Below are 22,976 nucleotides of genomic sequence, written 5' to 3'. Positions count from 1 at the left end.
GGAAGCGGCGCGGGCCGAGGAACGTGCTGGCCACGGCTTCCTACCACCCCCATTGGCCCGGGATGGCGAACCGCGGCCAGTGGGGGCCGCGATCGGCCGAACCTGCCGCGTCAGCAGGTAAATAAACTGGCCTGGCCCGCTAGGGTGCTTACCCCGGCGAGCTGCGTGCTGAACATTGCCGATCCCTGTGTTATACATTTGTACAGTGCCTAGTACAATAGAGCCTTGGCCTCTAGGTGCTATCTTATTAATATTAATGAATCAAGGTCTCTTCTCGGTCCAAGACACACCACTGTCAAGGATAGCGATGGGAAAACAAAGCAACAATTCTGTAAACCGGCAGTTAAAGAAATACAGAGTGAAGAGTCAAATGCCTAAACCAAACGGGCAGAACAGATTACAGGCTGTGAATCGCTCAGATACTATGGTAATGGGGATTGGGGACCATATAAGAACAGTAGAGAGGTGAAAGGCAGCAGAGGATTGGGAACTCACTGCTTTTGGCCTCTACAGCGAGGTCAGGTGTTTACCTGCAGCGTAGCTGTACTTGGGCCAACCTTTGGCAGAGGTGTAAGCTGTGCCTCGTGCCTAAAACCCCAGGGTAGGCCAGGGCTGAGACTCGGGCTCTTGGCTGAAGTCTCAGGCCTTGCTCAGGGTCGGGGCCCGGTGTGCCAAGACCCAGTGGCGCCCGGCCGCAAAGGTGATGCTGATTAGCAGGGAGGGCAGCAGAGCACAGGCCCCCAGGCTGCAAAGGAGAGAGATGGCTCTGGAGTCCTGCAGCGGGCTGGAAACATGGCGCAAGCTGCCCAGGAGGGGAGATTGGCCCCTCACGTAAAACATCTGGCGCAGGGGCAGCTCTGTTCCCCTGGGGGCTGGAGGGGGCGGAGCAGGAGACAAGGGACTGGTGGGGGGGCGGCTCCATCCCGGGACTCCTGGTCCTGAGGGGAATCCCCCACGGGAAGGCGCGGCGCGGGGTCTATGACACACGGCAGGCCGGACTCAGCCAGGCCCGAAGACTGCAGCGGGCCTGAGGCGCTGCCCCTGCACAGGCCGGCGGCATCCCGCGGAGAGCGCGGCTTGGCGGGGAACCTCCTCCCTCCAGGGGCCGTTCTCCCGCCACAGCTGGAGGACCTGCGCTCAAGAGCGTTCTGATTGGCTGGAAATAAGTCTGGCCGCTCAGCCAATCGCGTAGCACGGTGTATGTGACTACGCCAATCAGAGAGAGAGACTATGAGTTCACAAGCCAATCAGAGCCTCTTATAGGCGAGCCTCTCGGCTAACCCGAGACCGGGAAAGCGCAGCAAGCGGCTCGCGCCGCTAAATACGGGCAGCGTCCGGCGAAGGTATGTGGCGGGGCGGGGTTTATCTTCCTCCCAGCCAATGGCAAAGGGCGGAGGCCGGCGCGCGCGTGCTGCGAGTTCCAGTTCCGGCGGGTTGGCGGCGGCGGCGCCCCCTCAGGGCCATGGATCCCGCCGAGGCCGAGTTCCTGGCCGAGAAGGAGCTGGTGACCGTCATCCCCAACTTCAGCCTGGACCGGATCTACCTCATCGGGGTGCGGGGCGCGGGGGCTGAGGGGCCGGACCGGCGCGTGCTCGGGAGGGGAGCGAGGGGCTGGGCTCGAGGGCGGGGTGCAGGCAAGTGGGCCTGGGTGGGGGCTGGGCTCTGGGGTGTTTTAGGCTGAGGGGCGGGAATGTTGGGGGGCCCGCAGTGGCCTAACGTAGGGAAGCAGCGTGTGGCGATGGGCTGGCCCGGGGCTCGGCTGCGGGGAGGGGATTGGTGGGGGCGGCTGTGTGGCCGACGGCCTTGCCCCACTGGCCGGGGTCGGAGAGCCATTCGGGGCTGGCCCGCTCCGCAGTGGGGCTACTGGCATCCCAGGGGGGCTGGGATAACAAAGCCCCTAGTGGAGCAACAGCAAAGTGCCCAGTTGTGAACATTGCATCACACACACACACCCCGCCTGGCTCTTCCTAACCTCCACATCCCCTTTGGCTAACGGCCTGTTAGCCCAGATCCCCCTGCAGCGTCAGTGGATACACGACTCACCTGCACTTACTGCCCTGCACTAGCTGTTCTGCTATTAAAACCTCTCCCATAGTCCACCCACTGCCAAGTGGCTACATCCCAGTGATGGGAGAAGTAATTTTCATCTCTAGCTTATGGAAACCTTTAGGATAGAAAGTGCCATCAAAATGTAAGTAGTTACTGCTAAGGGATGAGAGAACTGCTGGGATCTGGGACCAAGGGGAAGGGTGATATCAGTTGGCAGGGGGTGGCTTCCCTGAATCTACAGGAAACTGTTGATCCTTTAGCAATGTGTGAGGCTGATGAGGGAAAACTGGATTTTCAAAGAAGTGTCACAATTTTCCATGACCTGTTACTTATACTTTCCTTATTTTCATACTGAATTTCATTTTCCAGGGGGATTTGGGTCCCTTTAATCCGGGCTTGCCTGTGGAAGTGCCTCTTTGGCTAGCTGTTAACCTAAAACAGAGACAGAAGTGTCGGCTAATACCTCCTGAATGGATGGATGCTGGTAAGGAGAACAGTAGCCTACAGGTTAGGCATAGACTTAGTCAGGCTGCAGGGCTAGTGGAGAGTCCTGAAATACAGGAATTGGACCTTTGCACTTTTCCCAAGGAAAAGTTGCAGGGATAAATGGAATTGTGGGAGCAATCGTTGCCTAATGCAGTGCTGCTGAGATTTTCAAAACCTAGCATGATTTTAGACAGACAAGGTGGGTGAGGTAATGTCTTTCGTTGGATTGACTTCTGTTGCTCCAAGAGACAAACCTTCAAGCTTACACAGAGCTGTTCTTCAGGTCTTGTCTCTTTCACCAACAGAAGTTGGATCAGTAAACAATACTACCTCACCCACCTGTCTCTCTAATATTCTGAGACCAACATGGCTATGACAATGCTGCAAACTAGTGTGATCTTAGCATATCATCATTGTAATTTTTAATCTGTGTAGTTAGAATATATTCTTATTCTGATACATAAAATTGGTTTAAAATACTGCATCCCAGTTCTGCCACTGCTTCAGCTGGCCACTTCACTGTTCTTGGCTTTATTTGGCCACTTGTAAAATGAGAATCATACTTGCCTACCTCAGTGGTGAGATTTGTTTGTAATAAAAATGCAGAGTATTGTTATAATCAAAGGGGGGGGGGTCTGCTGCCTTTTAGCACCTCTCTTTTCTAGCTTTATCTCTAGGGAAGAGGGGCCTTTGGAGAGCATACAGAAGTTCTGATCTCCTCATTCTCCTTTGTCCCTTGAAGGCAGTCAGGAGTTGAAGAGATTTTTACCTCAATGTGATGTATGTTCCTCCCATTAGAAATAAAAATCCTAGGTTCCTCCATTCTGCCATCTTGAGGGAAATGTGTAGTTGAGGAGGGCAGGAAGCAGGTAATGATGGAATCTCAGGAAGAGTGAAGAGGCTTTTGTCTCTAAACATTCTCCCTCTTCCACATTTTCTTCATTCAAAGAATGCAAATCAGTGAGCCAAAATGTTACTTGGCAGAAAGGTTCCCTTTTTTGGAGGAGCTTTCTCTCCAGGCATGGGACTCCTTCTCTCCTCATGTCCCAAGTGGTGATGGTGATTCATCCTTCTAGCTATGTAGGACTGAATGTTGCTCCTCAGTTCCTGTCACTGCAATCCTGGGTTGATGGTGGTCCCTTTCTCCCATATGAGTTGAGGTCCACTTTTGCTTCTAGACATGAGATCAGAGCAACTTTTGGGCATTAGAATTGTTTCTTCTGCAGCCTCTGGTGTCTCCACCTAAGTGCTGATTCCACCTGATGTAAACACAAAACTGGCAGCTCATCCTGCAAGGTTGGTCAAGGGGACTTGACACCAGAGCACTGAAGCATCTAGTAAAGTATGACTCTTCCAATTGTGTTTCAGAAAAGCTGGAGGAAATCCGGGATCAGGAACGCAAAGAGGACACTTTCACTCCAATGCCCAGTCCCTACTACATGGAACTAACTAAGCTGCTGTTAAACTAGTAAGTAGGTCTCTTACTGTAACCAGTCAAAAACACTTTCCTCCCTGCCCAGTGGGGTTTGACGTTGGTAAATATTCAGGAATGTGAGTTGTGACACAGGAAAGCTTTTAGGATTTCATTGGATTTAAATTTGGAGGCCTTTGGGAAAGTGTTAATAGGAGGCTTACTCCAAAGTACATCAAGATTTTGCTTGGGAACTTACCTAGTGGTAGCCTTTGTATTCGTTAACTTGGTTTCACTTGTTCTATGGTGTGATAACTGGACTGCAACGCTGCCTACAGAAGTAACTATGTGTAGTGGCCCTGGATGTATTTAGCATATTTTTTAGCTTCATTTATACAGATTCATAGCTCTTTCAATCTACCTGAGAGGCCCAGCAGCCTAATCTTTCCAGACTTCTCCGCCCTCTGCTGCTGTTAGGGTACCCTTTAGGAGATTGAAAATTCTTCCCTTCTCAGCCTGCAGAGCAGGGATTGGGGGTGATCTGACTCTAAGCCAGGGGTCGGCAATGTTTGGCATGTGGCTCACCAGGGTAAGCACCCTAGCGGGCCGGGCCAGTTTATTTACCTGCTGATGCGGCAGGTTCAGCTGATCGCAGCCCCCACTGGCCGCGGATCACTGTCCTGGGCCAATGGGGGCGGCGGGAAGCCACGGCCAACACATCCCTTGCCTGCGCAGCTTCTGGCCGCCCCCATTGGCCTAGGACGGTGAACCGCAGCCAGTGGGGACTGCGATCAGCCGAACCTGCCACGTCAGCAGGTAAATAAACTGGCCCAGCCCGCTAGGGTGCTTACCCTGGCGAGCCGCGTGCCGAACATTGCCGACCCCTGCTCTAAGCTGTCATGTCTGCTAAAACATTTCATTACCATAAAATTAGCATTCTGGCTGGTATTTCTTCTAAGCCAGTGGCTCTCAACCTTTCCAGACTATTGTACCCCCTTCAGGAGTCTGATTTGTCTTGCTTACCTGAAGTTTCACCTCACTTTAAAACTGATTTTGTAAGCAAATAGACCTAAAAATACAAAAGTGCCACAGCACACTATTATGCAAAATTGATTACTTTCTCATTTTTACCATATAAATCAATTGCAATATAAATACTATATTTACAGTTCAGTGTAGTGTGTGTGTGTGTATAGAGAAGTATAAACAAGTCATCTATGCAATTTTAGTTTGTACTGATTTTGCTAGTGCTTTTTATGCTGTTGTAAAGCTAGGCAAATATCTAGACAAGTTGAAGTACCCCTTGGAAGACCTCTGCATACCCCTGGGGGTATGCGTACCCCTGGTTGAGAACTACTCTACTAAGCACATACCCTTCTGACTTGAAAAGCCCTTGATTAGAGGACTGGCCATTTGAAGCCCAACTGTTTCTTGATGCTTATGACGTCTTAGCATGCAGACCCTTTCCTTACACTAGAATAACCATGATGCTTCTGTCCAGGTGAATTGATCTGATCTCTTGATGTCCTTGTGGAAGTATTTCATTGCCTGACCATTAGGAGGTTACGTGGTACAAGCTGTATGGTCCTTGTGATTGAGTGGTAAGCGTGCTGGGCTCAACTTGAGCTCTAGTAACAGTTGAGCCATTGAGTTGCTGTTGTGACTTTGGCCGGGTTATTGGACTTCCTGGTATTCCAGACCAGCTGGGCAATTAAAGACCAGAAGGATTGTACTGAAAACTGAGCTTTCCTGGGTAAATAAAGTATCCGGAAAATCCCAGCTGCAGAAGCCGCAGCACTTTGGATTTCAGTGTTCACTCTTTGTATAATGCAAACTACTCTGCTCATGCTTCAGAGATTCGAGAAGCTGCCAGTGTTACTCATGCCAGAGACTTAACTTATTAGTCCCTTGCAGCCTGTTCTGACCTACCTCCTCCTCTTCTAGTGCCTCAGACAGCATCCCGAAAGCAGATGAAATCCGAACACTGGTTAAGGATACCTGGGATACACGGATAGCTAAACTGCGGCTGTCTGCAGACAGCTTTGTCAGACAGCAGGAGGCCCATGCCAAGGTACAGTAAGGGAAATCTCGGGTTGGCTGATAAGTCTGCTAGTTTTGGCCTGAGAATGTTCAAGATGCTATGTGATTGTGGTTTGTGAATGATTAATACTGCTAGTAAATGTTCCAGTTGTAGCTCTCTTCCCCCCCCCCCCCCCCCCCCAGTGATTTGGTTACTTCTCAGTTGAGAACTATAGCCATATGGAGTTTTTTACTCCACATGTATTATGTTGTGCTTCTTTCAACACTAAGTGTCTACACTACAATGTAGCTCTTGACAATGTAAGTCACCCAGTACACTGACCTTAAACTCCACCTCTGCAAGAGGTGTAGCTGCTTAGGTCAATGTAGTTCAGTCTACACAGTATCACTACAGACACTGCATTTACTGTTCCGGCTGTCAGCCCCTGGTGGCTGACAGCTCTGAGCCCTGGCTGTCAGCTCCAGTGGCTGGGCTTCGGGCTTTCAGTGTTCCACAGTGCCCCACACTGTCATTTAAATTGGTGGAAGTGCTCCTGTTGAGGACACGCACTGCCAACAGGGGGAGGGTAGTGTGGACGTGAAAAATCTATTTAATTACTGTAGTGAGTATATGTTGACGTAACTTATGTCGACTTGTCCATAGACTGACCTTCCTTTTGCCATTGTGAGAGATTGTAGTGCTGCTTCCCCAAATACTGCTGTAATGTCACCTTCCTTGTCTTTTAGCTGGATAATCTGACCTTGATGGAGATCAACACCACTGGGACTTTTCTTACTCAAGCCTTAGATCACATGTACAAACTACGCACAAACCTTCAGCCGGGTGAGAGTGCCCAGTCCCAGGATTTCTAAGATGCCTTCTGACAGTCTAAAACCCTCATGGGATGAGGCAATAATAGTAGGAGGACTCTGCCCTGTGGGCACTATTAATGAGTCCTAATGCAACTTGCCTTATGCTGTTTTTTATGCCGTAAATACCCTGTATAGATCTCTGCTAAAAACCATACAAGTCTTACAATTGACAGGAAATGTGTATCTAACTTGAGTCTCTGGGGGTGTGTGTGTGTGTGTGTGTGTGTGTGTGTGCGTGTGTGTGTGTGTGTGTGTGCGCAATAGAAAGAAGGCATTCTTGTGGCTGCATATTAATAAGTTGAGGACTGCTAATGGCACAGAGAGCTGCTGAGCAGGGAATGCCATCGTGAACAGATTCTGCTCTGTAATGAGCATCCTTGGCAAAACAAATGATTCTACCTGGCGGAACTCTCCCAGCCCCTGTGCAGCTGTCTTTGCAAGATGAATTGGTTGCAGCAGTTAGATGCTGTTCGGAGGTTTTTCTTGTTATTGCCCTATTGGATGGGGATTTAATATCTCTTAAATGATATGTAGCAGTAATAAATATGCTCTTAGTTTAGTGTCTTGCTCTTCTTCTCCTTCCTCTGGGTTGTCTAAAGCTTGGTTGAGGAAGATCACAGAATGGGACTGTTTTGAACACCTGGATGCACAGCAGTCCTGGGGCTTCCCTGGGCTAGAGAGTGATATATGGATTTTAACCCAACTCTACTGCGTCGTAAGGCTTGTTTCTTCAACGGGGCCATCACAACAGTATATTCATCTCTGAGCAGAGCTGAGAGATGAGCTCACATAGCTGGCTTGCCAAGGCAACTTAAGTGCACAGTTCTCTCTCTGTGCACTTGTAGCTTTGTATTTTTCCCTCAGTGGGAGGATACAGCTTTAAAGAGAACACACACTACCTCATTTGGTTCAGGTACTGCTTCTAGCAGGCCCCTGAGCTATTCGGTTTGCATGCAGCTGTGGCAGGTGGTGGCTTACCAGCAGCATTTCTCTCTCATGTACACTTAAAAAAAAAAAATCCCTTTGTTGATTTTCCTGAATATGAATGTTATCTCTGCAATAGAGAGAATATTAGATGGTGTTCAGAGAGCATGTTCCTGAATGCTGTGGGGGTAGGTGATCGTTTGAAAGCAAGAGACTATGATGCATCTTAGCTCCCACTGCACTGAATCTAATCTCTGACAACATGCCAGTTCCTGTGCTAGGCTCTATGTGGACAGCAGTAAAGGGGAGAGCCTAGCCAAGCTGCTGGCTGTTTGGGAGACTAAGAAGTGGGTCCAAAATCCAGTTGGAGGGGCAGAACAAAATATTCTGGATGGTTGGAAGACACGTCACCGTGACGTATTGTATATTTGATCTTTTGACTGAAGTTACTATTTGTTTTAAAAAAAAAAAAAAGGCATAAAACAGAGTGAACTGTCTGTCAGAAGAATAAGACTCCTGTTCCTTTACCGTACACTAATTGTGTGAAAACAGCTCCTCTTCTCTTCCCCACATCAGCTGCGAAGGGTGTCCTTGTCTATCTCAGAATCTATAAACGGGTCTTACTGGCAGTTTTAGGCTCAATTATAGCAGTCGCATCTTTGTGAACACTGCAAGGAATCAAATGTAGCTGAATGTGTATAGGGGCTGCCCGTCGCTCAACGGAAAGCAAGTCTCTTGTCCATGGCTCTCATCAGGCAGCAGTATTTCATCATCCTAATGTTCCCCATGTCTTCAGACAAATGTTTCCCTCCTGCCTTTACTCTCCAACAATTGAACTGTCTCTTCCAAATATCTCCCACCATCTACTCCCTTCTGAGCTTCCCCTATGCTGTTTTTGCTATCCCATTGTCTCTTATGTAGTCCCTGGTTAATCTCATTATTGTCAGGTGGGTGTGAGTGAAGTGGCCTATGTAGCTGATGCTGTAATGAGGTAGGATACTCTGTACTGACTCGATCCTTCTGAAATAACAAATCCCCTGACCTATGTATAAGCTGCTCAGATACTTCACCCCTGCCTTAAAACAGCTTGTAGAGCCTGGGCTGGGTACTGGCTAAATGCCATGATGTAGTGTCAACCACACAATGCCTTTTTGCTTGAATCTTGTAAATAATGGTAGTGCATTGTACATGTTGTCCTTCACGCTGGATCAGTGTAACTTTTCCATCCACTAGTGGGAGGGAAAAACAATCCTTTGCCATGATTTAGGACAATTTTATTTTTTGGATGTCAGAAATTACAGCAATATATTCATAAATACCTAATTACTACATTCAACAAATAATATATTACATTACAATTAATTCAAACAAGTACACTTAGAACAGGTTTAATTTTTCTTTCACAGCATCTAAACTGCCCCCCAGCAGGCCTGGGCTTTCTCCCCCCTCTGCCTCTCCCTCCCATGCTCTGGTTTTTACTGCTCTAGCAATTCTGCACAGGGTACATACAAATAAACACAACCAGTCAACATGGCCCGTAGGGCGAGGGAGGGGAGTATTACTGAGACTTTTTAATTAAGCACTGGGTCAAGAAGTTGGTGATTAGCTCCTTTCTCTATTGGTATGTGAGGGATGGGGGTGGAATTGACACTCAAGTTCAGGAATTGTTGCTAAGCAAAGTTACATTTTCAAACAGGCTCCTAAACATTGCCATCTGGTGGTGTGCTTGTGAACTCCCACTTTCCAGTGTATTGAAATTGATGGATAACCTGACAATGAACTTTTTTATCGGGGGCTGGGAAGGGAAACAGCGATTTAAGCATAAAGTGTATTTTTTCTGTGTTAAAATTATCATGAAGTTTGTGAATTGGCAGGTAGTAGGCCAAAGACTTGCTATGCAATCTGGTTTAAAGAACTGTCAGCTATACATGTATTTTGCTTCTTAAACAGGTAAGTTAAACCAAGAATTTGTGTGCTTCTTTTTTTAATGCACTTTTTGCACATGCAACAATAGACCTGAAACAGAAAGCAGTGGTAACTTCCTTTTTTTTAAACGGAGCCCTATTCATTTTTAAAAGCCCCCCGTACTTAAATGCAATTATGATTAGAAAAGTGACTAAAAACAACATTATAGTGCTACTTGGTGTATGCTGAGTCATAATACCCACTCACACTCTTTTCTGCTGTGAGTCATGTAGTATTTACAAGACTGAACACCATAAGCTAAATTCTAGTTACCTCAGCAGCATTGCCAACTAAATTCTGATGCTAGAATCTTTGATTGCTGACAGGGTATGAAGCAGGAAGGCTATGGCTTTAGTTTCAGGTTAGCAGTAACCTGCCTTGGCATTAAAAATAGTCTCACTTTAAGTTGTAAAAATAGGCAAGTCTGATAACAAAAGCATCAACTAGGAGTAAATCTTTAAAAACCACATAGTATTCCAGTCACTTGCCTGCCCATAATGGGACTTTAAAAAAATCTCTGCCCTCCGAGTGAAAGGAAAACTGCAGGCCTGTTGCTGTGAAGACATTGCTAGTCATGGAAGACAGAAGTTCCTTCATGTAAATACTTTGAAACCAGCGTGGCATAAATCAGCTCTGAAGCCAACTGTGCTGTGTAATATTTGCTGTTCTTCCTTTTGTATATGTTGATGTTTTGTCTGCTCTTCAGTCTCCCAGATGGGAAATAGTGTCAGTCCACCAGAAAAGAAGAATCATACATGAGCAGTCATACAATTAATCATTTCAGCTTTTTGGGTAAAGCTAAATTGACACTAATCAGTGACTGCTTTGTTTTCTTCCATTTGCAAAATGGAATGGGCTCAAGATAGGTTAGAGGGTTGCTGTTTGCATTGCCCTAAATACCAACACAAAAGGGGAAAAAATATAGAATTGCATGGTTTAAAACGGGTATTAATTTCAGATTTCCTTTCTGGTCCTTTGCCTTGTTCCTGCTGCATTACAGCTTTAGATTTACTTAATCTGATTGTCTTGGGGGTACTCCTGGGGGTAGGGGGGAAAAAAGAGCCTTCAATGTGGAAACTACCCGGGTTCCAATGGGGTGTTTGTAGGAGCTATGGCTAGAGGAAAATCATAGCCTCTACATCAGGGGTTGGCAACGTCTGACACACGGCTCGCCAGGCCAAGCACCCTGGCGGGCCAGGCCAGTTTATTTGCCTGCTGACGCGGCAGGTTCGGCCAATCGTGGCCCCCACTGGCCGCGATTCGCCATCCCACGCCGATGGGGGTGGCGGGAAGCCGCAGCCAGCACATCCCTCGCCCGCACTGCTTCCGCTGTCCCCATTGGCCCGGGACGGCAAACCGTGGCAAGTGGGGGCCGCAATCGGCCAAACCTGCCGCGTCAGCAGATAAATAAACTGGCCCGGCCCGCCAGAGTGCTTACCCTGGTGAGTCGCGTGCCAAATGTTGCCGACCCCTGCTCTACATGCTACATCTAACAATAGATTGATGTTACTTAAACAGTGGCACATGGATTTGCTTTTCCCTGTTCTGCCCTCATTGTTTCACTCTGGCTAGCCCCTCAATCATGAGCTATGCAAGAGGGTGAAGTAGCTGTCACTGCCATCTGACAACATGTAGGTGCAAAATCTTCTAGGAATGCAACAAGCCAACCCTTGCCCTGCCTGAGATGTAGTGGGGGCAGCGTGAATGTTTCTTTGGAAGAACAGCAATAGACTCAGGCTTTGTCTACAATGGAAACTGAACGACAAAACTTTTGTCATTCAGAGGTGTGAAACCCCCCCCCCCCCCAACGACAAAAGTTCTGCAGACAAAAAGCGGTGTGAACAGCACTTCATTGGCAGGAGAGCTCTTCCACCGACAAAGCTACTGCTGCACACTCGGGGTGGAAGTTTGTCAGTGGGAGAGCTCCCTCCTGCTGCTAAACAGTGGCTACACTGCGCTGCATGCCTTTTAGCGGTAGGGCTGTAGTGGCACAGCTGTGTAGTGTAGACATAGCCTAACCGGCTTGCCTTCTAAGTGTCAACTGTTAGAAACCTAAAGCAAATACCATGGAGACAGAAGGCCATGAACCTTGTCTAGAGCATGTTGTGATTACTAAAGGCTGTTTTTCCACGCCAAGTGCTTCACCGTTCCAACAGAACAGGTGTCTCTGGCTGTCTGTGTCTTCCAAAATCTGCTGTTGAAGGAGACATCTCCAACCAAGTCTAGAGACAACAGTAGTATGTAGATTTTGATCAGAGATGTTTGTGATACTTTTGCCCTCATAAACTGTCCCACGACTCCTCCCCTAGCTACAGAACATTTACAGTAGCTGTTGAGTAGGGGAATGGGATATGTACAGCTATAGCCCTTCCTGTCTAACTTACAGCTGAAAACAAAGAGCCTCTTAGTGCTGTTCCTCCTGCTGCCACTTCATCTTAATTTAAGATGAAATATTCCTGATAAACATGCACAGCAAATGCTATATGAGGAAACACCTAATGCAATATTACTGCCAGCTGCTAGGAAGTAGGGTGAAGCAGAAGCCTATTACCCACAGTATCCCTCACCCATCTAAGAAATTAATAAAAAACAAAATCAATTCCTGTGCACTGCTCAGAAAAGACTGAATTTTGCCAGCAGCTGCCCCTCGGCTGCTTACAAGGACTAGAGCTCAGCTAGGTTAGGGATAACCCAACTGTAAACTGAACTTCAAGCCAGCTCTTTGTGAAAGAGGTCCTCCTACTTCACAGAAATGTTATTGAGGAATAACTACATGGAAGAGACAGAAAGGGCAAGCTGGGAGAACTTCTACTTCCTCCTCCCTATTCGCACTGGTGTTTCTCATGTGCGTGAACAAGGGGAAATTCAGCTCAGTCTGCACTGCGTCCTCTCCTGTGTTCTCTAACACCTCATTGCTAACACAAGCAGTCTCCCCCCCGCCCATTTAAAACATTTTCTAGATTACTTGTCAGAGCGCTGGAAAGACATCAGTAATGCTGAATCAGAGACCCAAACAGTTCATTTAGTTCCTGAACTTTTGTTCCCAACACAGACTTGTCCACTCCCTTCCCCATTTAGTAGCAGCTGGTCATATTTGTAATGTAACTTTTGAAGTGCTTGAAGGGAAAAAAAAAAAAAAAATCAGTGAAAGAGCAATAAGGAATAATTAATTCCTGGCCTTTTAGTAACAGAATTTTCTGTACCAGTAACTGATGCTACACAAAGCAAAAAACAGAAGTGATAGCACATGCCCCAGTGGAAAGCTTTTTTTTTTTTTTTTTAAATTGTTTTAAAACACTTCAATATTTGTCATGTCCTGACCAGCAGCAGTACAAACACTAAAAGCAAGTTATTTTGCCAAAAAAAAAGCAGAAACATATTAAAAATGGCAAGCTTTTTATAACAATAATTAAAGTAATAAAAACATACAAAACTTTTTAAATATATACACAGTACAAGGCTGAAGCACCTTTTTGACTTTTTTTTTTTTAATTGCAAAATCGTTTGAGTTTGTATGAAAAGTTCACCCACTAGGGTATGTAATTTGTCTCTCTCTCTCTCTAGGTGTGTGTGTGTGTGTGTGTGTGTGTTGTTGTTGTTCTGTACATTCCGTTCCCTACCCCCCAAAACAGTAATAAAAAGGTACCTTCGGTTTGTTTAGTCACTTTATTTTTTTATAGCGAAGTGCATTTCCAGTGGAAAGCCTGTTGATTTAGGAAAAGGCTCAAGTTCTGAAGCTGTGTTGGCTCCTTCCAGGACTTGTTACTCTGCAGATCACTACCACAGCTTTCCGTATCGGAGATACACAGTTCATTTGCTTTCAAAAGTATACCCAACTTCCTCTTAACATGAGACACACCATCTTCCCCGTGAAGAACAGGCAAACCCCATGGTACAGTAGTTGGACTAATATGGCAACAAAAGAATGATTTTGTGTGTGGACAGCACCCTCTCTACAGGGAGGTGGCTATTAGTGTTGTTGATGAAGTCTTATCAGATTTAAAAAATAATAATTAAAAAGTGGAGGGGAAGGAGGAAAAAAGCACCCCTCATTAAAATTAAACAAAATCTAGCCTTCATGGGTGGGTTGTGGGTTGCTTGCAGAATTACAAAGATTCAGTTGCATTGAAGTCAAGATAGAGGTGGGTATTTTTTCTGGATCCCATAATCCTTTGCTCCATGCATGGCACATTCTCCATTTATATTTTAGCTTCAAACCTCCCAGTGAAAAATATTAAATATTCAAGGTAATAAAATAGATTATTATTTCTATACTATATGTTCAGCCTAGTGCAAGGGAGCGTCACCTGGGATATCCCTTGAAATAACCCCTAGACCACTGCATTGCAGGCAACGCAAGGCACTTTCTCAAGTGATCTAGTTCGGCCTGAAGTCGCTCCCTTTCCGAGACAATCTTCTGCTTCTGGTTCCTTAGTTCCTGTAAGGGAATAGGAAAAAACAAAGTGAAAAAGGGGACATTGACACCTCTCTCCCAGCATGTGCATCTATGGGGGATATATTATGCTCTTCTGCAGGGGCAGGCCACTGGGTTTGTTGCAGTCAACATTTGGGTGGTTTGGTGGGCAGATGGAAATGACAGCAAAGTTGGATCAGATCAGAAGAGCTGATTTTCAATCATGCTGGGGTAGTTCCGTTGAGTTTCCCCTGAGTAAGTGAGCTTGGAATCAGACCCACATGTTTTCCTCAAACTTTGTGGCATCTATTTTCCTCAGCACTGTTCCTTCTTACATTTTCCTCCCTACTGCCTCAAAGCTCCTGCCCTAAGAATGGAGATCCTGACATCCAGCCTTGGCTGGAGCCAGCCCATGTCTTTTTCCTGTGGTGCAGAGGTAGGGAACCCTGCAGCCAGCTTTTCAGTGGGCCAGACAGGAAACTAAAAGGGATGGCAAAACTTGTACTGCTGCATTTAAAAAATCCTACATGGCAAGTGTTATAATAAACCTACTGCCCTGCACATGCTGAATTCCCAGTGATGGTGGGGGCACTGAACAAGCACAGAGAATCACAGGGGAGCGGTTCTGCCCTACAAGTTGTTTATAGGTTTGCACAGACTCTGGATGGGTCTCCTTTCCTTGCTAACAGGGTTATGCTGCTTACAGTGACCCTGTCTGCATGATACTTGCTAGTCCATTTTTATTCCAGAAGATGCTGTATACAAATGGGCAGTAGGTCATCTGAGAAGCATGCTATTCTATACAGGTTTTTACACCACACTCATCACCATAGTGTCTGAGTGCCTTCCAATAGTGCAATAAGCAACACGACTACACGTGTCATGTGTTGGTTCTCTTGTCCTCACCTGCACATTCCCAAGGGCAGACTCCAATTTTCCTCTACTGGGGTTCCAGTAGGTTCGCCCTCCCCCCCCCCCCCCCAGCATGTCAAAGTGTCCATCACTCACCGCCATGCTGTGTGACAGCTGCTCTGCAGTCAGACTGAGACTGTAATGCTGGGCCTCCAGCCGTCGGCACTGTGTCTGCAACACTTGGCGTTCCAGGTTTTGTTCTGCAAGCAAATGAGAAACAATCAGCCTTGCATGGTATCATCAGACTATTTGGCTAATAGCATCTCTGGTCTGGCTAGTCTTTCCCACACCAGGCTCCTGAATTCTCACCCTTGATGTTGGCGTTCTGAAACCTCAGAAGGTCACTGCCAGAGGCAAGATGTCAGATGTGCCAGTCTGCTCCAGTATGGACCTCTCAACCTTCATCCACCACTACTGAAATGTTCTCACCATATTATGTCATGGAGATTAAGGACACCACCACTGTAGCCAATGATCAACTGCGCAGCAAACTACATAACCTCATGGATGGAAGAGTCCTCCATATCTTGGCCTTTTTCCTAAAATTTGTGCACCATGCTGCAATGTTCCTAAGGTGTTCATTTGTGCATTCACCAGACATGACTGCTGGCATTCTTTAAACCAAGCACTGGCACACTGGACAGATCTGTAAAAAGTTAAGGCAGGATACTTCTTGCCAAATTCTCTCCTATTCCAGCAGGATTTACTCTGCCCTTCCCACGTAGATTAAAATAAATTCCAGGCAGTCTACAGTGCCTCTAGAATGCAGCATGGTGCTGGTTCCAGACTTACCGCCTCTTCAGAATGTAGGCCCAGCTCCTAAAGGTGTTTAGGCTCCTATCTTCCATTGATTTCAAATGTGCTCAGTTTGCATAAAGGAAGGATTTTTTTTTTTAACTGCCAGTCATGCAAATACAGCCTAGGATCTGAGAGACAAGCTGGGTTCTTTATTGCTTGTGCATCATCAACTAGGTGCCTAAATACCATAGGGAATGGAGAACAGGCTCTGCAGCTGGAACAAAGATTCTATTGATGGGTGAGCCAAAATATAACATCCAGGTTCCTCGCCCACAACTCTGTTGCCTCTGCAAGGCTAACAGGAGTAAAAGCTTATTATGGCATCAGACAGGAGTCAGAATATATACAGGGAGCAGAGCTGTTGAGAGAGGTCCATTTTCCCCCTGACATTTTTCTGACTCCACACTTTAAACAGAGACTCTGCTCTGTGTGGAGTTGAACCATCCAATACCACTTTTCCTAAGGCAGGACTGGTCTCCTGTCCAACACTCCTCCTTCCACGCACAGCCTGCTTTGAGCCAGATGACTACCACCACCCATGGCAGAGGGAGCTACATTATAGTGGCGCTGTTGGTGAAATACTTTGGGATCCTCCAAGATGAAAGGCTCTCAGGAACGCAAACTAGTATCATCATTTTCTAAAGGAAAGTAAGAACTGATCTGCAAGACAGCCCGATGTCAAATAAAGGGTCCGCAGCTTATGGAAAAAACACTGCCGAAGCTCCTTTGAGAATGCTAACAGCACCTTTCAGTTTTCTAAAAGACAATTTAAACTGTATTCAGAAGGATCTGAGTACGTGAGATGTAATTAACTTCCAGGGTATCAGAAACATTATTGGGTCTTGCACACTAACAAAGGATTTATTGCCGCGATAAAATGAGAGGGGAAGCGAAAGCAGCTGATCTACTGGAGACGGTTCAATATTTCTATCGTCTTATCAAGAACACAAAGAATAATCAGAGCGCCGGAATATAAAACAGCATGTAGCAAAATTTGTGCAGCACTGAATGTGTGGAGCATTCATAGGTGTTCATAGGTTAGCCAGCTGTATTGACGCTGAAAGGTTGCTGTGTATTTTTGATAACCATCTAATCACGGAGGACTAATTGCAGTGGCATGAACAAACACCTGAGTCTTAAGAGCTGGAGAATCAGGTGGATAGCACAGAGATGGGAGCTGTGGAAAACAGATTAAATTAGATTCACCAATAATGGTAAAAGATGCCCCAATCCTATTTCAGACTCTGAGTTGCAGCCTACACATGTATTTATAACTGCAATAAATTAGGGAAAGACTTGGTGATCAATCTGCATTTGTGTTTTCCTGAGACTTGGCTCCAGCTCGCCATTTGGTAATTAGCTGTGTTGTAATTCCTAAAGTGTCTCTCTCCACAGATGAGACTGACAGCCCTTACGTGAAGTGTTGTTCAAAAGAAAATGACTCACAGCCCCTTGGGTGCAGCGCATGCCAGTGGCTGAGCTATCGGATTGTTTTGGGGCACAGTGGAGGGTGCGCCAGGTCACCGTTTGACACCTGTATGGCATCTCCATTGCCAGCTTGAGGCGGTGCATCAGCGGGGTTATTTTTAGAACATTTCAAGAATATAAAGCAGGAGACTAAGGAGAAAAACATCAAGGGGTTTTGCGCTCTTGAATCCAGACTCCATTTCGCTGAGCAGCCTTACAGACACTGCTCTAAGGTGCTGGGTCGTATTAATGAATTTTCATACACACCTGTCGCCTTTATGTCTATCCTCTGCTAATTAACAGCCTTATGCTTTTCCACAGCCCCTTCCCGTCGGAGGATCTTAAAGTGCTCGACAGATGTGAATAAATTTGCCTCACCTGTGAGTCTGATCTGTTTTTAATCCCCATGGTACGGATCAGGAAACTAAAGCACAAAGTAACATGCCCAAGGTCCCAATGGGTCAATGGCAGAGCCAAGGCTCGAACCCAGTGCTCTTGGAAACTAATAGGCACAGAGCAGTTCTTATCATTATCAGAGAGACAACCCTTCAGTATTGAGAGAGCACAGTCAAGCAAGCAACTGCAGCAACAGGGACAGCAGTAGCCCTGCTATTCCTTCTCCACTCCAGCTGAGGTTGAAGTTGGAAGTTTCACCAAAATTCCACCTTCTCTTTCATTACAGAAAATGTAGTGATGTGAGCACCCTCTGAGATGGTAGCAGAAATACCATACTGTCATTTATAGGACTGAGACCTCAAGGTGACAGAAGGGCTTGAAATCGCCTTGATGACCCATTTTGTAATCCTTTTCCCTTACCTTCTATATGTTCCTGATAAGCTTCGAAGATTGCCTCAATCCCCTGCCATTTAGGTCTAGGGTACTCCTCTTCCTCCTCTTCTTCCTCCTCCTCCTCCTCCCCCTCTGAGTCAGAGTCCTTGTCCTGTTCGGGTGGGATGAGCCCCTTCCGTGCCAGTGGGGTGTCTTGCTGCCCATTCTGTTGAGGCAGCTGGACCCTGCTTGAGGTCTGAAGCTCAGGAATGTTGTAATGGATAGAGGTGTCAATTTTGTGGTTCTGCTCTGCAGTAAGTGCTGCTGCACTTCCTGAAAGCAAGACAGGAACAGAAAACAGTCAGAAAAGAAGACTTCTTATGTCCTCAGAAGACATTTCAAACTAAACAGGGCACATACTGGAAAACATCTCAAGGCCCGGGCCAGCGCGGATAGTCTACATGAGCTAATTCCACAGCTACCACCTGCGATCAGCCTAATTTCTGGGTGTCAAAGCATGTCCTGCAATGAAATATATTAGGACTGATTTTCCAATCCTTGCCTCCATCCGTGTGCATGCACCTGCTCTGCACTAACACCTATGCACACAGGTCGACATGCACAAGTGGGGGCCAGGTGTTGAAGCTCCACTGACAATCAGATTCGTAGCAGTGTCTGGTTACTGTACCAGGCAGCCACAAAGGCTAAGAAGCTTGACTCCTCATTTGCTGGAGACAAGAGGAGTGTGGGAGCTGGGGTGTGGATCACCTGGCCACTAGTGTCTGATTAGAATTCTCTGTCTCCCTGCTTGTGAGGAACAGTCTGACCCTGACTGTCCAGGCAGTCCATGTGGAATCACACTGGTTGATAAATCTAAAAAGGATGAGTGAATGAACTCCATGCACTTGCATCAGTGTGAAGAGAATGCCAAATGCAAGGCTGCAAATTCCCTTTCACACCCTTTGTAACAGAAGGTGCAGTGAGTGCAAGAAAACTCTCTTCACAATCCTTCTCTAATCCTCACCCTCTCCTGATGGCACACACGCCTGGAAATATGTTACTGCTTTTCTAAAATGCTACAACTATTTTGTGTATTACAGTAGCGCCTAGTGGCCCCTAAGCTCTTTAGGGGGAAATCCTAACTGGCGAGATAAGAGACAGGGCAGGAGGAACAACAGAGGTGCAGAGAAATGATGTGACTTGCTGTAGAATCATAGAATATCAGGGTTGGAAGGGACCTCAGGAGGTCATATAGTCCAACCCCCTGCTCAAAGCAGGACCAATTCCCAACCAAATCATCCCAGCCAGGGCTTGTCAAGCCTGACCTTAAAAACCTCTAAGGAAGGAGATTCCACCACCTCCCTAGGTAACCCATTCCAGTGCTTCACCACCCTCCTAGAGAAAAAGTTTTTCCTAGGTCATACAGCAGGTCAGTGGCAGAGTTGGGACTAGAGTGCCGGTCTCTTGCCCATCAGTCAAGTGACCTAATCACTGAATGTGTGTCCTTAAAATAGGCTTCTTATTTAAAAACATTTTTGATCAGGTTGCATTAACAAATGTGCTGCCCTTGGCTTATTAATTTGGCTATAAGATTAACTTTTCTTCCTCAGTGTTGGAGATGTCTTCAGTAGATTTTAATGGCTCTCTGAGCCAGTCATTGCATACATTTATGGCCCCGTACTGTCTACATTTTTTGTATGCTGCTCCTCTCTGCTTTCTTAATACTTCTTTTTAATTTTCTGTTAACAGCTGCTCCCTACACACTGTAGTAACTTTACTTCTGCCCACTGAAATTAATGAGCTTTTCAGTGCGTGAGTCATATTTTCAGTGCCTCTCATGAAGTTCCCATATTTTTACCTCCTACTGTAATTGTTCAGGCTGTTTCAGTGATGGGAAAGCACAGATGTATTCATAATTTCCAGAAACAGGTTGTGCTTCATGCTTACATTGAATACCCACATGGCTGGCAGTCAGATGTGCTTTTCTCCCTTCCCATAATGGTCATTTCTAAAACTTTTTTTCTAGAACACGTAAGAGATAAAAGCATGGCTGGCTGGGGAATTACTGTCATTATATCTGTACCAACAGCCAGATTTTCTAAACTAACTCCTGCATTTTTACATGCACAAGTTTTGCACGCACTTTTATTTCAGGTCTAGGTTTTTGTGCACACAAACTCCCATGTATATGTGCAGATGTCCTTTGTGTACACAAACTAGAGGTTTTGATGTCTAAATACCTGACATTGTACAAGCAAATAAAATTTGGCCTCTATTCAGGATCCGCACGTGCTAAAACTCAGGTGAGGAAAAAAGTGTGCGTGCAGAATCTTACATGTGCAAAAGTGTGGACACTTGCTTTAGAGCTTAGATGGAAGCCTCATTGAGACTTCAGTACAGTGCTCTTATTTGTACACGTATACTGTTGCTGTCTCCCCCTCCATTTCCCCTCTGGGTCTGTCCCATTACCTTTGTGCTTCTGCAATGCTTTCTGTGTGGACTGCAGCACAGACTCGTGAAACTGATGTGCAAATTCCTCAGCTATGAAGGGCTCCCATGGCTTATTCTTCCCATTCATGCTGTGAGAGAGTGGCACCGGGATATCCTTAGGCAAAGGGCCCCTGACATAATTTAATATGCTCAGGCTCTTCTTCCCGGTGTGCCCATCGTTCAGCCTGGGCTTCTCAGCAGAGACCGGAGCTGGTTCCTTGGCCCTCTGGAGCTCGTGTGGTCTCAGCTGTTCTAATCGACTGGGCTCTGATGTCTTTTGAGTGTCTGGCAAGGAGGCGGTGATACCAACAGGTTTATCTGAATCCACAGGAAATTGCTGCACCTGGAGCTCTTTGGGAAATAAAACACAACAGAGTTACTAGTGGTACTTGGGACTGATTCAGAGGAGATGCTTGATTCGAATGTCCCTGTGTTCCCTGAGGTGTTACTAAATGGCCGGACACATCATGGCTCTGGGGAAGGCTCTCCCACTGCCCTTTGGTTGATTTGTTGTTTTCTAGAAGAAGGTCCATTCACACAGCATGGGATAGATCTTCCTCCAGCTAGCTGGGGCTGGAAGAGAAATCCTGTGCCAACAGTCAGGTGGGCCTGTAATGCTAAAGGACCTCTAAAAAACCCCCAGCAGACGTTGCAGTTCAAGATCAGTTCACTGCACCTTGGACTGTCTGGCCCATGACTGTGCACAGCTCTCCCCCAGGGCACCCCAACTAGGCTCTGCACATGCTGTAGAGGCCCTTTGAAAATCTGACCCAGGAAGTGTTTCAACACCAAGCCTGCAACAGGCCTGACCCTCCCCCTCCATCACTTCAACAAACTCTGCATTAGCCAGTTACTGTGAAAGCCACCTGTCTGCCTTTGGAGGAGGGGGCAATGGGCAGAATGACAGGTGAATGTTGTCCATTTTATCCAGTTCAGTTATGAAGAGGTGATTGGTTGGACCCAGCTCCCCTCTCGCTCATGCTGGGGTAATTTCACTGACATCAAAGTAAAACCAGTCAAAGTACGAGGATTATCAGGCCCACTAGGTGCGCACTCTTTAGTCCCTATGATCCAATTCTCAGGAGCACCATGGAGGTCTGTCCATCCGCTCCATCCCACTTTTCTCCCCCCCATCAGCTCCTCTGCCCTGCTACTTACCAGCTGGGGTGAGACTGGGACTGTCCCGTGGGGAGCTTTTCACCACCACTGCTGCCGTCACACTTTTCTGCTTCATGGCATGGAGCATTTCCACCAGTTTCTCTTTATCTGCAGAGTGGGAAGCTGAGATTTAGTGCAGCCTTTGCCCATTGGAGCAGAGAGAAGTAGGAAGATGCCGCAAGCAGACAGCACAAGGGCAGCTTTTGGCTTTGCAAGTGCACACATGGGAGATTAGTCTCACTGGAGTTACAGCACACAGACATGAACATGGCACTTGGCCAGCACGGGGCACAAAGGCAGCAAAGGAACAGCAACTGATTTTGCAGTCGCTACAAATCAGAGCCTACAATGGGCATTTTGCTGAACTAGTAGGAAGTCACTGCTTGTGCCCACGCAGCAGCATACGGCACTATCCATAATCCGGGTGGTGGTGGTGAGCACGGGGTTAAGGATGCTTCCTGTATCAACCTAGCTGATCTATCCAAACCTGGCCTTGTGTGTTGGCTCCGGGGAGGGGGTGGCTACCTGGCCAGTGGAGCCATGCTACTCTCTTGCAGCACTGGGCAGATTCCCACCAGGCTGCTGACGGGTTGCATGCCATGTCATGGGAGAGACGGCATTCATGTGTTTCGGCTCACAACTGGATTGCAAATTAAACATTCCTTTGGATGCCCATTTTTATCACACTAGCTGGGGCCGCCCCAGCACCAAAGGGTTTCATTCCTGGGCAGTGGAAAATGCCCTCATTTTGCTCACCACAACCAAAGCACAGATCAGGACCAGGGCGGGCTGGATCTACCGGAGAAGCAAAGCCGCTCTAAGCAGCCTGCAGCAGAATGAAAACCTTGAAATCAAGAGTTGAGTGTGCCTCTTCATCTCAGACTAGTGTCACTTGTCCCAGAAGTTCAGGACCTGCCTTGCAGAGGTGCTGAGAACCTGCAGCTCCCCCTGACTAATGGAACTGGGGGTGCTCTGAAAATCAAACCCTAGCGGTGCTGTGTGTAGGGGTGGGGGTGGGGAGGGAAGTCACAGCACCATGAGGCAATGCGTCATCACAGGGCAAAAGACCATCACCATGTTGTGACTCACAAGTTCATGGAATTGAGACATTTCTCCTAGTGCTGCTCTAAAGCCCATGGCCACCAGCGTTGTGAGTTCCCCCTCCTTTCACTCATACCATAGTGACAGAGCTGTATATGTACCTAGAACCTCATCTGCAGAATCCAACACACCACATCCCTC

General features: G+C 46.9%; 2 protein-coding genes across 4 annotated transcripts in view; one reads left to right on the top strand and one right to left on the bottom strand.

The window, feature by feature from the left end:
* The first annotated feature begins 1,404 nt into the window (after positions 1–1,404).
* On the top strand, positions 1,405–7,402 carry GINS2 (GINS complex subunit 2). Its single transcript, XM_034788633.1, has 5 exons — positions 1,405–1,552; positions 2,419–2,533; positions 3,904–4,003; positions 5,891–6,017; positions 6,713–7,402. Exons 1-5 carry the CDS (start codon positions 1,463–1,465, stop codon positions 6,836–6,838), a joined length of 558 nt encoding a protein of 185 aa, XP_034644524.1. The 5' UTR covers positions 1,405–1,462; the 3' UTR covers positions 6,839–7,402.
* Positions 7,403–13,104: 5,702 nt separating this feature from the next.
* The window catches only part of GSE1 (Gse1 coiled-coil protein), a 342,546-nt gene continuing 332,674 nt past the window's right edge, over positions 13,105–22,976 (bottom strand). For all 3 annotated transcript variants that reach the window (XM_034788816.1, XM_034788818.1, XM_034788817.1), the window contains 5 exons: positions 21,735–21,842; positions 20,556–20,927; positions 18,135–18,419; positions 15,150–15,253; positions 13,105–14,165 (listed from right to left, as the gene is read on the bottom strand). In XM_034788816.1, the coding sequence (XP_034644707.1) occupies positions 14,031–14,165; positions 15,150–15,253; positions 18,135–18,419; positions 20,556–20,927; positions 21,735–21,842 (1,004 nt within the window). In that variant the 3' untranslated portion in view covers positions 13,105–14,030. The remainder of the gene's footprint in view (positions 14,166–15,149; positions 15,254–18,134; positions 18,420–20,555; positions 20,928–21,734; positions 21,843–22,976) is intronic.

This window comes from Trachemys scripta, chromosome 13 (genome assembly GCF_013100865.1).
Source record: "Trachemys scripta elegans isolate TJP31775 chromosome 13, CAS_Tse_1.0, whole genome shotgun sequence".
Taxonomy (NCBI): domain Eukaryota; kingdom Metazoa; phylum Chordata; order Testudines; family Emydidae; genus Trachemys; species Trachemys scripta.
The sequence above is the reverse complement of the archived record's forward strand: the minus strand, read 5'-3'. Positions and strand labels throughout refer to the sequence as shown.